The 15,049-nt window shown below is 31.6% G+C and overlaps 2 protein-coding genes across 2 annotated transcripts; one reads left to right on the top strand and one right to left on the bottom strand.

Moving 5' to 3' along the window:
• The first annotated feature begins 674 nt into the window (after positions 1-674).
• Positions 675-7,239, top strand: LOC111623622 (serine protease HTRA2, mitochondrial-like). Its single transcript, XM_023366275.1, has 5 exons — positions 675-1,150; positions 1,224-1,428; positions 2,898-3,122; positions 5,489-5,594; positions 5,664-7,239. The coding sequence occupies exons 1-5, from the start codon at positions 735-737 to the stop codon at positions 5,843-5,845; spliced, it is 1,134 nt and encodes a 377-aa protein (XP_023222043.1). The 5' UTR covers positions 675-734; the 3' UTR covers positions 5,846-7,239.
• Positions 7,240-9,997: 2,758 nt separating this feature from the next.
• Positions 9,998-12,949, bottom strand: LOC111623631 (serine/threonine-protein phosphatase 2A 55 kDa regulatory subunit B beta isoform-like; the record flags this gene model as incomplete). Its single annotated transcript, XM_023366289.1, has 7 exons — positions 9,998-10,621; positions 10,704-10,827; positions 10,905-11,166; positions 11,234-11,398; positions 11,478-11,768; positions 11,860-12,025; positions 12,773-12,949. Coding segments are annotated over 7 exons (1,338 nt in total), but the record flags the coding sequence as incomplete, so codon positions are not given.
• Between the last annotated feature and the right edge of the window lie 2,100 nt (positions 12,950-15,049).

Below are 15,049 nucleotides of genomic sequence, written 5' to 3'. Positions count from 1 at the left end.
GGATTCCCTAGAACGGTATACTGCCACCCTAACCATTTGACCATCCGGTCGTTTAGTAAAAGATCCAGCAGGGATTCGAACCCTGGATCTTTGGTTTACGATACCAACGCCGTACCGCTGGTTCACTGGGTCTCCGATCTGGGATCATGTGTGCTATCTGATTACTAGTATAAAGAACTATTACTATAAAATGTATTTATCGTTCGAAAACAGACTTTTTTCCGCCCTGTGGACACTAAGAGGTCCTCTTTTAGCAAGCCATTATGGATTCGGTCAGGCCTACAATGGAGCGCCCGGGTGGTGAGGGACGGGGCCGACATATCGAAAACAGGCTTATAGCATTATANACAAAATGATAGATTCCGTCGTTTTTGTTTGTAACTTTCTCTGCCCTTCTGGCGCTAAACCTTTTTTTAGCAAGCCATTATGGATTAAGCCAGGCTCACAAGGGGCTGCTGGGTAGTGAGAGATGGAGACTCGACATTTCGAATAAATCAATCCTCCCAAAATTATTCCTGAGGTTTTCGACCCGTCGGAATGAGAAATATAAATATAAATTTATTTTAAAATATTTTAATAGGGAATTTAGTAATCGTCATTAATAATTATTTAGTAATCTTCATTATCTAAAAAAAATATGTTAATAAATATTACGATAACGTAATATTTTTTTAATCTTAGATGATGTCATACAGCATGATTCATCCCTCTTGTGGCAATTCCATACAACACAAATGGCGTGGAGGGAAGGTTGGATGTTGTTCACTCGAGTTGTGAAAGAAACTTGCTTTAGGGAGAAAAATATACAAGTTAAATGTTCCAGAACTCTTACAAGACATAATTTTATCGTTAATAATGGGCACAATCTATTAAGAAGCGAAACATTACGGAACAATTACTATATTCCCTTTGCAGGCCTTAGTATTGGAATTGGCATAGGTTTATATTATTATGTATCTAAATATAAGGCAAAAGTAGGCGATATCAGTGAGAAAATTAGAAAATTTTCATCAGTTCAAGCTGCAGAAGTCTTTGATTATGGCTTGAATGCTGCTGGTATTTCACATTCTACTACCAAAAAGTATAATTTCATTGCTGATGTTGTGGAGAAAGCTGCCCCTGCTGTTGTTTACATTGAGATCAAGACTGTGTATGACTTTATAAATACTGTATTTTCATGTTGATAAGAGTGATTCATAATATCTGTATTTATTTATTTTCAGGCATCCATTTTTTGGAGAAAGACCGGTCGCCATTTCTAACGGATCCGGTTTCTTGGTGAGGTCCGACGGATTAATTTTAACTAATGCCCATGTTGTTGCCAATATGAAAACCGTAACTGTCAAGCTGTACGATGGAAGAGTTTTCGAGGGACACGTGATAAGCTTTGACAGAAATACCGATCTGGCCACGGTGAAGATTAATGCCGTATGTTATTTTTTGTATTTTTGATAAAGTGATACACATGATTATTTTGTGAACCTTGCTGGGAGCTACATGTTAATTTAAATGAATATTTATATGTAGTGCAAGTAGTAATGAGATATGCTTTGGATCTGTTTAATTCATATAACTTATACCTTTTGCGTAGTAACATAGACTTCCCTTGTTACTGTGCATCAGAAACCCAGCTGAGATTTACGAAACATAGTGTAACTATTTTTTAATTACTTTTTCAGTTTACTTATATATTCATATTAGAAATATAAATATAGTTTAGTCCACTTAACAAGAAAATGAGATAAGAGAGCGGTTTGCTCATGTGTTTCCTGTTTTCTCCTGTATGTTTTATATTAGTGGGACTCCTGTTAACAGAGCACTGGATAGTAAAGGAGTTCATTTAATTGAGCCCTGTAGAATTTTTGGTACTTTTCTGTTAACAGGAAGCCAGCCAATATGGTAAGATTGAAGTTCTGAAAATGAGGGGTTTTGCACCACCCCAGAATTGTTGACCCTTCACAAGATATTCACCTCCAAAGGTCAGATTTTAACATGTATCAGTACACTGCCTATTCTATGTGCTTTGCATGTAGTCGTGCTCTTCGGTGTTTGCTATTGCTCGCACCTCAGTGCCCGGGTGGGGCAAGCATCTAAAACTATATAACTCAATTACTCCATGAACAGTCAAGTAGGCTACTCGAAGCCAACACAGTCGTGTGGGTTAAATAGTTAAATATGATAGTTGTAGAGGAGTGATGCAGATGACTGTATCGCCCATCAGATTAAAGTTACAACTGGCATCCCGTTAACAGAAAACCAAAGTTTTAGAGCAACAGTCTGCATAACGCAGTACTATTCTAAAGAAGATTTATAAGGGTCTATGTTTTAATCTTAAGATACATGGGCACATGACAACAGAGCTTTCTACACTATGGTATTTGTTAAGTGGCGAATTGATGATTTAGTGGTGCTCCTCCCTGATAGAGGAGCACCACTAAATCCTCTCCACTAACCTGTCCAGTATAAAAATGCTTTTGGAAATAATTGCTTAATTGAAATACTTTCATCTGTTTCCAATTACTGTTTAGTTTTGTTATTAACAAAACGATTATTGTAAATTAAATTTCGGTCAGAAGGACTGATATCATGTCTTTTAAATAAAATGGCACTAAGTGAAGAACTCTTACAGGTAAACAAGGATGAATACGATAACATGCTGTCAACTTAATTTGCATGTAGAAATCAGTACCTATTGAAAATACGTACACAAAAAATTTCATAAGTTTTACTTTAATAATATTATTTTCTTCCTAGAGCAGTAGGCCGACACCTTAGCTGCTCAATCATGTGGCCAATACAAAAAAAAAATGATTTTCAGATTCACAGATATATTATTTTAATTTAAATACTGTATATTTCAGATTTATAGTAATAATAATTGATGTTTTTATTTTCAGAAAGATTTGCCAGTCCTGAAGTTAGGATCATCTGCTAAAGTAAGACCTGGAGAATGGGTTGTTGCTATGGGAAGTCCATTGTCCCTTAGTAATACTATTACTGCCGGTATTATAAGTTCAGTTAACAGAGGGAGTAGGGAGTTAGGTCTCCACAAAGAAATGGAATATATTCAGACTGATGCTGCAATCAATTTTGGAAATTCTGGTGGTCCTCTGGTTAATTTAGTAAGTAAATATATTTATATTTTAGTTTTTAAGTTAAAGCAACTGAAATGGAAATTGTTTAATGATTTATTTATTTTTATTATATGAATGATTCTATTTTTCAGACCATAATATGATACTTTATCTGCTTCAAAACACAATTTTAAAACTATTTAATTTATTAATTAAAAGAAAGAAATAGAGAATTAATTATTAATATTGAGCTGTATTATTATTTTTTGGTTTAAACACAGTTCTGAATGGGGCATTTGGGACCTTATCAGAACGATATAGGAAAAGTCAAAGAAACCATGGTTCATTATGACCTTTGCGAGACTGCCCATTGAAATTGGCCTATCTGGGATTTTGAAAATCCTCAAAAGTGAGGTAAAATTTAAAAGTGAAATAAATCTGAAAGTGTTTTTCAAAATGATGCTAAAATTCAACTGTTTTCCATTTTACAAGAGAAGGCTAAATGCAATGGCGTTTGTGTTTTACAAAGCTGTTAAAACTGTAAACACAAACACCATTGTACCGACTACTTCCGAGCACAGTTAAAATCATGCTGTGCGCTCCGTTAAGCTTGTCGCAGGCTGATTTCAAGGGAGACCATATCTCACGAAGGGTTGCATGTAGATCATCATTTCCTTTGACTTTTTTTACTCCTATGGGCATGGTTGACAGCTCTGATAAGGTCCCAACTGCCTCATTCGGAGCTGCATTTCGATCATTTTTTATATATTTTTTTACATATAGATACCATTTTTAAAATACTACAGTGTGTGTGCAGGTTATCTTTTAAAATAGTTGACTAAAATATATGCTTTATCAGATGTTAGATAAGATGATAAATCATTTTTAAAATGTCAAATTTATCTATAGTTAAAAATTGATAAAAAAAAAAAATAATAACAATAAAATTGATGGATTATATTTAGATTAGAATTTCTGGTTATTTGAACAATATATTTTTCAAAGAAATTACATTTACAGGTTTTAATAATGCTTGAATGGGTCTGGTCAAATCCAAGATATGAATTAATTTAAGATTTAAAATATTAAAATAAAAAAACACTCATATATTAATGAGGTTTACTTAGTGTAACTGCATAACGTAACAATTATTATAGGTTTATGTTTATTTTTAGGAACAACTGGTATCTTGTCATAGACCAGTGATGCCCAAACTTTTCAATTGATGGGCCAAATTGCATATAAGTTGTAGGTAGGTGGGCCACAAATATTTGGTATAGACTTTACATATGAAAAGGTCTATTTCTATCATAAGTGATGTGTCAAATACGTTTGTGGGTGGATTAATGTGCACCACAATTTTGTCCTAGGGCTGTAGTTTGGGCACCAGAGCCACAGACCATTACATATTTTTAAAATTAATGAGATTTATCACATCTCATTGTGCCAAAAAAAGGATTTTTGTATGATAGCATTATTAAATTTGAAAATTACTCTTATTTGAATATGTTTACCTCCTGTTGTTTTATTTGCATTAAATAATATGTAATTTGTGACTGATGAATGGTTAGCTCTGTATTCTGTTTCATAAATTCTAACATTATGTTAAAACATTCCTATTATGTTATTTCCATGTTTATGTCACAGAGAATTACTTTTTTCTCTCGTATTACAACCTGCAGACACTAAGAGGGCATTTTTTTTCATATCCATTGTGGGGTGATCAGGTGATGAAGGACAGGGCTCAACATATCCAGTCCATGAAAAATTGGCTTGACATCCTGAGCAAAATCATCTGTTAAAGTAAGTCAGAGAATGGATTCAATTTTTCATGAGCTGGATATGTCAAGCCCATGGAAAATTGGTGTTCTGGTCTCACAAATCATGCCACAAAGCAGCAAATTGTAAGAAATAGGAATGGAATGGAAAATGCATGTTTATATCCAGAACAGAGCTGCTTGTGGCTTGTTGGAATAATTTGTTACATTTAAATCTAACATGCAGTTTCACTTTCCATGCTTAGTGAATAGCGTTACCAACTTACAATGACTGGAATCAAATTCCAACAAATCAGTATTTCATACTTCCATTCACACTATTCATATATGCAGGGTGTCTTTCGTATTAAATCGGTCATATTCTGCAACTTTGTAATTGACTTTTTTCTGTATCATGCATTGTTTTTAAGATAGGAGCATTAACTTCCAAATTTTACTGCTAGGGGCACTACAAGTGGTATCGTCTTGTAATGCATAGTCATTTTACTATAACTACACATCACACGTAACTATAGCTATCTGTGTTCATCAATTACATGAATACATAAGGACTTTACTATGCATCCTGTATATAAAAAATTTAATGAATTTTTTTCTCGAATTCATTTATTAATTATTACATATTTTCATTTAAAGGACGGCGAAGTTGTCGGAATTAGCACTATGAAAGTAACTACAGGTATTTCATTTGCAATACCTGCAGATTATGCTGCTGAATTTTTGAAGCAGACCGAAAGCAAAAGTAAGAACTAAGATCTATATTTAAGTCAGTTCCGAAGCAGCTAATTATAATAATTTAATAATTTTTCAGCGAAGAGTTGGTTAGGAAAAGTGGTTCCAAATAATATCTCGAAGAAACAGTATCTTGGAATTACCATGCTTACATTAAATCCGAATCTAGTCTTGGAATTGCAACAGCGCAACCCAGATTTTCCTCTAGTCCAAAGTGGAGTGCTTGTTTGGAAAGTTATACTTGGATCCTCAGTTCACTAGGGCGGTATTCAGCCGGGAGACATAATCACGGATATTAACGGTAAACCAGTAAAATCTGCTAATGATATTTATGCAGCACTAGAAAATAATGCCACAATAAAAGTCACAGTAAGAAGAAAGAATGAAGTGTTCAAACTAACTATAACACCACAAGAAGCCGATTAAAATGAATTAATTTCTTACAGTTTTTAATAGAAATAATAAATTTTTTCATAGTTTTATTGAACAAAATGTGTTTCTGCATATAAATGAATCAAAGACAATACAGATTTCTAGTGAAGTTGCTTATACAGAGATACACTATCTTTTTTGTTCCAATGAACTTGTAATTTATATTTTGATATTTTCTATAATTTGTTTTATTTATTTTCTCTATTATATTAAACATTTCTATATCATTGTTTTTTCTTTTATGATTTTTTACACATTGTTTATATCTTAATCTGTATTTAAAATAACCTACATTTACAAACAGCTAATTATCATCCAGTTTTTTCCAGAAAGACTTCTTAAGTTCAACCCCACTTGAGATAGAGGAAGTTATATTTCCCTACCCCTTTGACTATTAACCACCAAAAATTTAATAACATCAATGGTCCTAATACACAAATCTCCCCGCAAAAAATAGGAGTTAATTAAACTGAGTTTGGCAGAGAAATTTTATCACAATAGTTATTCCTGAGCACAATCTGTTTGTCTGTACATCAACCAGGCAGCATAACACATTCCTATCCTGCCAAAATTTCCAACTTGGTTGAATTTTCTACAGTAAGGATGTTATTCAACTTTCGACTTACCCTCTGTATTAGCGGATGATGTTTTCTTACTTGCTATCATTTTAATGTATTTGTAAAAGTAAAATTTGGAGATTTGATGTATAAAATAAGAATCTTCCTTAAGAAATTATTTTCTTATGGAAAAACAATTTGAAATATATAAATTTTTTAAACATTATCAATTATGTCTCATGTCGTGAAACTTAAAAATAACCACATGGTAATCTAATCCCAAAATTATAAATTAATTAAATGAAAATGCTGGATTTGTTGGGCTTTGTCTCAATGAATCCAGCATTATCATTTGATTGAACTTAAAAATATTTGGAGAATCTGTAAACTACAAAATATCCAGTTAATTATTTCAATAAATTTTAATAGATTTAAAAAAAAACTATTTCAATTACTTTTATAACAAACGGAAATTTGTATTTTTGACTTTTGTATGCAAATGTAGCACTACATTACTTGTGCATGTGCAGTTTATCTAGCAAATTTGTACCAATCGGGTTACATTACATGATGGAATATGCATATATTTTATACAAAATACAATTTTGATTCTGATGAAACCGTGTTGTTGTTATTAAGCTGTTTCTTTGCAGACACACTAAGGTGACATATATCAACACTATTAAGCTGTTTCTTTGCAGACACACTAAGGTGACATATATCAACACTTGGCAACTTATTGACTATTTATTCAGTTGGTACAATTTGAATTTTCATTTTACATTATTATTGTTGGCTTGACAGCTTGGGATGTTACTTAGCTTTTCCAAGCTGCTCTCTTACTATTCTTCGGGAGAGAATACAATATTGCAAACTCTATCCACCTCAAGCTTAATTATCCTTTCGTGCTCTGGTTTTGTCAAGCATTTCTTTAACTATGCTATTTTCACTCATGCACATACATGGAGTCCAATTTAGCCTATATGCAGCAGTCTCAATAGTTTGAGGCACTATGCCCGTAAACTGAAATATGCACACATGGCCAGTATGCACAAAAATTACATGTTTGGGTAATTCAAATTGTGAGACAAGACACCATATAACTGAAATTCTAAGCATGCCAAAAGATTTAACATCTTTTGACATGCTTAAAATTTCGGTTATATAGAAGTCCTTATCAATGATGTTTTAAGTAATAAAAGAATATATTTAATTTTACCATTCATGGTAATGGGAAATTAGTATTGAAACATTTTATAATGTTTTCATTACTTTCATAAAAATTTAAACTTTCAATTTTAATAAATTTATGGTATATTTGTGGGAATTTGCATACTTGTTCAAAAAGTTTTGCAATGATTTATCAATTCTCTGTGCTGCCATTTCTATTTTTTTGTTCCCCAGTCCAGTGGGTGTCCCCAACCCTCTGCTTTGTTCTTCACTTGCCCTGCAGGCTTCAATGTTCATTCAGAATATACACTATTCAACATTTTGTGAAGATCATCAATTCCCAGTGCCAGTTTTTATTGACGATTTTAAGCTAGGTATTTTATATATATATATATATATATAGAATACATTATTATTTTTTATTATTTCTATTGAATGTGCCTAACCTATAATGAATGAGAAAAATTCATTCCTATCATGAGGTTAAGTCTACAAAGGAACAGAGATTTATGGTGAGGATGAGGCCCAACATGTCAAACCATACAAAAATTTCTAAAAATTGATCTGGCTTAAACCTTGGTTCCACAGAGTGGCATTTTGATCATTAGATATTCATTATGGTATGTATGGCAAGAAATGTTCGTTGTTCCAGCACATCTATGTGCAATAGGCACGTCATGTTTTATATAAGGGTGCCATTGTAGGAGGGGGTGTGCCGCATGCAACCCCAATGGAATTGTCTTAATGTTTTGATTTAAAATTAATCAAAACATTATGTTTTTATCAAAATCAGATAATCATAACAATCCTATTAAGATTGTGTGACAGCATTCCCATATCAGACACCACTGCAGAAGACAGTTTATTTTTCTCATACTGGATATGTCTTGCTGAAGTATCTTTAAGATTCTTATAACAGATCTGCGATTGAATCCACAAAGAACTGTTCTAGTTTTTTATGATTATACTGGATTAGAGATGGGGACAATGGGTACATTCTAGTATGCATCAGTCTGGGCCACAACCCATGAACTGGTGAAGTTTAATAAGCTTTTACCAGAGTATCTGGCAACTTAACAAAATGGCAGAAGCAAACAATATATTGGCATTTACCGACTTGAGTTAGTACTTAAGTGACCAGATTGTGAAATGTAAAAAATGGGACATTAGGCCAGGTGATATTTAAAAAATCAAGATGTCATATTAAAATGTAGAACTGTCCTGCCTAATTTGAGACATTGGTCACTTTATTCATGTAGGATTTAGGTAACGGCACTATGCTCAGCTACATCTCTACATAAGTAACATTGTGGTAATTTACTAGGATGGAATATTCTACATATAGTAAAAGTTAAAGGAAAATTTGAAGCAAATTTTTTATATATAAAAATGGGATAATCCGAGATGTCTGGTCATTTTAATTAGTACAGACAAGTAATAAAAGTAATGTTAATAATATAACCACAGAGGCAGCCATATTGCTTCATCAGAACTCGCCACATCCATACCCAAAGATTGCAATGTGCATCGTTCGGTACACCGGTAAACTCGATGAATATTGGAATGCATTTTAACATGTCACGGTGCTGTTTGATGCATACTGGAATGAATCTGATGTCAACCTACAGTGGTTAACTCTTGCAGTACACATAATATATCTATATTGTATCAAAGGGAGGAAAGTTTGCATAGTTTATAAAAACTATAATAATAAACCATTATATCTTACAATAATGATACTTTTTTAAATTTTCTTTTATTTCAGTCAACATAAAAAGATATATTGGACATCATTTGCTGCACTGCTACAATTTCATAAATAATACTGTCACAAATTAAACGTAAATATACTTTCGTCGTATGTTTCGATAGAACGATAAGCACTTTTTTTCATAAAATAATTTCTAAAAAAGAAATCCCAAAATAACTTAGGACGAAACAACAAAAATTACAGATATAATTTGTTGTAAAGTGTAGTTTAAAATCAAATTTGCAACTTTACAAATCCTTCATTATAATATGCATATCAATATAAAAATATTTAAGCAGTCTGTAATCAATTTTCATGAATTTTAATTTCTCGCAATGCAATTGCTTAATTTCTTTTACTTTAAAATAAGATTCAATTTTAAAAAATAATTATATATATATATATTTATTTATATACGTGTATATATATAAATTGGCAGTTTGATGAATTAACAGTCTTTATATCGAGGAGAAAAAATAAAAATAAAAAATAAAATGAAAGTAAATTGCGTAAAATGGAATGATTTTATAATGAAAATGATATTTTACAAACTCAATTTTGATTTTTTGTGATTATATGTGACATATACCCTGAAAGTTATTTACATTTATACAACAAATCTGAATGGATGAACCTGTTTTTTTCTTTTATTATTAAATGATAAGATCTCGAATGGAAACAAATTTACTTCACATCCATTTAACACTGCTCGGTGTTTAAAGCAGCCTAAATGATTCGCTCATTCGAAATTAAATGGTCGTACACCAAGCAGCAGGCATAGGAACTGTCTGATTAGCCGCCAAAGGCACCTAAGATTCGTTTGATCTATCTGTTCTGGCCCAATTATGTCGCGAAAGAACGAATGCTGCCTGCAGCAAGGAAGCTGTGGATGAATTAAAAATAATACATAGAATTTTATTTTTAAATGATCAGTTTATACGAATTTAAAAATATTATCTATGTTTTCCTTAATAATTAAAATTTTTCTTGGAAAATATAAAGATTGTTAGTTGCAGCAACGGCCACGATGTTTTCTTGAGGATGCCATGCTGTGTGAAGTATTTTCCTGTTAAAGTCTAGGCAGTCTACGCTAATGTCATCTTTCTTTCTTCTTCCACCAGTATATACCTAACGAGGAAAAAATACATTGCGAAGAGATTAAAGAATGAAAGCGGGAAAGATTTATTTGAAATTTACAGAATCTACCCACTTTTCTTGGCCTTAATACTGTTTTGGGTTTGGCTATGTCTTTAGATGCTTCAAGAGTGATGTCTCGTTTAGAATAACGATCAAATACACGAAAGAAATTGTTATAAGATCCCGTCATGACGTAGCTACAAGTGAAGAAATATTTTAAACCCAATTTCATGTAGACAAAAAGAAAAAAAAAAACAAACATATTTTCACTTACTTATCTACGCCATTCCAGCAACACTCAAATTTGTCAAAGATGCAGTCATTCTCATAGAGCGTACAGAGCTTTGAGCGAAGATATTCGTGTACGTGGAAGCACTCGACTGGTTTGTTATCCATGTGCAAATCCCAAACTTTAATAGATAAATAGTCTCTAGATATCATGTAGCGTCCACTGTTGCTGAATTTAACATCGGATATACTAGATATTATTTCGGAAAAGAAACTCCTGCTCGTCGGATCCTCCGGCTCTTCAAATACTAAAATTATGCTTGTGTTATTACTATTATAGGAGAGCAAAATATTAAACGAATCGCTAACACTTACTTTTGGCATGTTGGTCACAAAGTGCAGATGCACGCATATCACACAACCTTATCGTTCCTTTACTACTACTATAAATAAAGACATTGCAGTGTAATGGATGGAATTCCGCTGCAGTAATAACTTCAGTCAGCTCTTCCATATTTGCCGGTTTTATATCGACAATATCTATTATTTTAGTTAATGAATTCACATAATACAATTGCATTAATAAAAATAAAAAAATAAGATAATAATAAAAGGATACTGAAACTTTGATCAGTTATCTCTAGATGCCAAAGGTTAATCCTTAAGTCGTCCGCCGACAGGTAAGTTTCTTGGTCACTATTAACCGAAATCGAATTAATATGATAAGTATGGGCATTGGCAAATATTTTCCTTGGACTAGCTTCTACCATCAGTTCCATCGGTCGAACGACAGGTACCCGTAACGTCGTAATCGATGTTGGATCACGTAATAAACCAGATTCGTCCTTTAAATTTGTTCCATCTATTCTTTTATCCCTCTCTGATATTTTCCACAATTTGATGGTTTTATCTATAAACAAAATAAATAAATAAATAAATATATATATATATATATATATATTACAACATTAATTATTATTAGATAGAAAATTATTAATTACCATTGGTAGATAATAAGAAGTGAGCAGGATTTTTTCTTTTTAACCATCTTATTTTATTTATCTTCTCTTCTATTTCTAGACTCTTCAGATAATCAAACTCTGGTTCGTGGCTTTGGAATGTACTATAAACATTATATTCACCTCTTCTGGGCACCGAGAGTTTCGACTGTGTACATACAATAAAATCGATATATTGTTATCCAACATATTATAATTTAAACTATATATATAAGCATGAAAATCTTTTTAAGTTAACATCTTTTATAAATGTTATCTATAGTAAAAATGTTATTTTCATATATTTAACAATCTCTCTTATGTTTTGTTTTTGGTAACAACATAACTCATTCTCAAGTGTAGTGGTTTTCAAAGTTATTTATCCACAGGCCATTAAACCAAATTGCAGACGAACTGCATACCACATATGCCCCTATTCACTCTTATCCTGTAAATATCACCTTAGATTGTGTGCCAAAATGTTTTGTCTATTGTTATCTATCCAGTAACCTAACGTAACAGATATATGGTGCATAAAAGTGTTCTTTTTTTCTGGCTAAACAGCATAGAATGACTAAGTTAGACTGTAGACCACCTATCACACACATAGTCCACGAACCACACTTTGAGATCCACTGTTCTAGTGGACAGTATATAGTAACAATTTATTTTGGTTGCTATATTTTATCTTTCGTAAGCAAATATTCATTAAAGCTGTATAACCAATTTGCTACAGTAAATAATAATATTTGTGAAAATATTCAATATAGATAACATCTACTACAAACAACAGTAATATGTTAATATACATCAATACACATCACAGTACAATAATCAAGTACAAACAGAATCTAAAGTTAATTATTTATATAGAATTTATTCATTTGAATAATTTTTAAAAAACAATCAAACTTACTAAGGGATCACGTTGAAAAATTACTACACGTCCTCCCTTGTCTCCCGTAGCTAGAAGTTCTCCATCACAGTTAAATTCTACGCACGATATTATGTCCGCTGTAAGAATAATTATTGAAAAAATAATGAGAATGAGTCGACAATACACATTATCGGACAATAATCTAATTTTTGCAATACGTTACTAAATAAGTTATGCAATTACATGTTACAGAATGAATATCCTCTCTTTAAAAAATGCTGGAAAAGAAAATAAATCATATACTTAAATAAGTCATATTAATAAAAAGAAACTTTTATAACTATACTAATAAGTTTAATTTCATGGAATAAGGCAACATGACACAGGAGAGATCAGCTAAGGGGGAATACCTCCCAGGAAGATATTCTATGGTAAACTGGCCCCTATTTAGATGTTACACACATGAAGAAAACTTCAGGAAACTCATGGATTCGTGCCCTTTAGTCAGGCATGAACCCACAACTAGCTACTAGTGTTTAGTAATTTTCTTCACCTGGTCACTGGTGAGCCACAATTACAGTACATAAAATTGTATGTCGATCTACATTTCCTATTTAGAGAAACAAAAAAATTATAACACATTTCCTCCATTTGAAAAGTAAAATTCAGTGAGACATGTACCATAAATACAGTATTATGCAAAATATATATTGCATTATACATGTAATTGTTATGAAAATATTCTATTTATTAAGATAAGGAACAATGAAATAAATAAATGGAAAAAAAATCAGGAAATAATTATTGAAGTAGTCATTTTTTATTACTAAAAATGTTATTCTCGCCAAGTTTATCACATCCTTCCTTAATGTGTGATATCATCTCAGTTTAAGGCAACTTTAAATAAAATACATACTTTAATTATGTGTATATAATAAACTTCCCGAAGCCAGATACATCGATACACAACCAAACAAATGCCTTATATATCAGCCTTTATAGCCTGATTAATTAAGGCATTCGTTTGGTCGAGTTTAATAATATGAATGTTTTCAGTAATTATAACTGGTGGAAGAATTTTAATATAACTTTCAAATACAGAAATTCACAGAACAATGAAATTACCATTGTAACAGTAATGTACTTTCTGATAAGAATGGTTTCGGTAAATGAACTGCATTGTATGACATAATTCATTTGCATAAGCACTATGCTACGTCAGCCAAGAATGGAGGATTTTATGATGTTTAGTAAAGTGAAATAAATGAAATAAGTACTAACAAGGGAGAGTTTTCTCTTAATCAAATTTTAACGAACATAAATTAATTTTAACATAAAACAATAAATTCAGCACTTAAAATATTTTTCTTATGATTACAAATGTATCTTTTCTCAACAACATTATAACGAAAAAAAAGTTAGGTGAGGACTTGCTTCATGTATTTTGAATTGGTTCAATAATATCTAAACTACAAAAAATTTTACAAATATCCTTGTAATGAGGATAAGCTTACAAATTCGTTATTAATTCTTAATGTTTATGGTTAGCCAGAATCTGTCTACTGCTATAAGGAATCCACTTTAAATTTTGTTCACACTACAGTACTCATAATTGAATTATCTTTAACAGTGGGATTTAAAAAAAATAAAGCAACTACTGGTTAACCCTTCCCTACCTTTCCTGAGTTATCTCGCTCCGCTGCTTTTTACAAATCCTATGATCGTCATAAGTTTCTAATAAATGAAGTATGAAGCTTAACAACAATAATAAATTTGTATCAATTATAAGACTTGTATGCAAACAGCTCATTATCAGATTCAGTGAATAAAAAACAGCAACTCACTGTTTCCAAAATTAGTCGATCGAATCAATTTTCAAGACATTCCGTAATGTTGTAGCTAACGAAACTAAAAATAAGACGACTTCCCGGCACTTGTAATTTACTAAGTTGAAGTTGAATGTGACGTATATGTTACGAGATTTCATTAAAAATAATACTTATATTATTAATTAATACAAAAAGGCAAGGCTTAATTACAAGGATGAGATTGTGTTTTTAAAGAAATTATTGGGTTGTTCGGAAAGTAGTTTGTTTTTTTCCGTGGAAAAAAACACAATATTTTTATAATAAATAAATATTTTATCGAATTATATATTGACCATTTTGGTCAAATACCCGTTGTCATCGTTTCTGGTAGTAGCACGATTTCACATTCATAAAAGTTTTGATCGTTGCTTACAAAAAACCGATCCAAGTGATTTTTGACATTGTCATTTCAAGTAAATGTCTTACAGTTAAAAAAAATTGTATAGAC

This window comes from Centruroides sculpturatus, unplaced genomic scaffold (assembly GCF_000671375.1).
Source record: "Centruroides sculpturatus isolate CEXI.00-Female unplaced genomic scaffold, Cexi_2.0 scaffold425, whole genome shotgun sequence".
Classification (NCBI taxonomy): Eukaryota; Metazoa; Arthropoda; class Arachnida; order Scorpiones; family Buthidae; genus Centruroides; species Centruroides sculpturatus.
The sequence above is the reverse complement of the archived record's forward strand: the minus strand, read 5'-3'. Positions and strand labels throughout refer to the sequence as shown.

What these genes read in the sequence shown, in the direction of transcription:
- LOC111623622 (XM_023366275.1), top strand. Translation starts at nt 735, where the DNA reads ATGGCGTGGAGGGAAGGTTGGATGTTGTTCACTCGAGTTGTGAAAGAA. An exon ending in TACATTGAGATCAAGACTGT is followed by an intron (nt 1,151 to 1,223) that starts GTATGACTTTAT and finishes ATTTATTTTCAG; the next exon opens with GCATCCATTTTTTGGAGAAA. An exon ending in GTGGTCCTCTGGTTAATTTA is followed by an intron (nt 3,123 to 5,488) that starts GTAAGTAAATAT and finishes TTTCATTTAAAG; the next exon opens with GACGGCGAAGTTGTCGGAAT.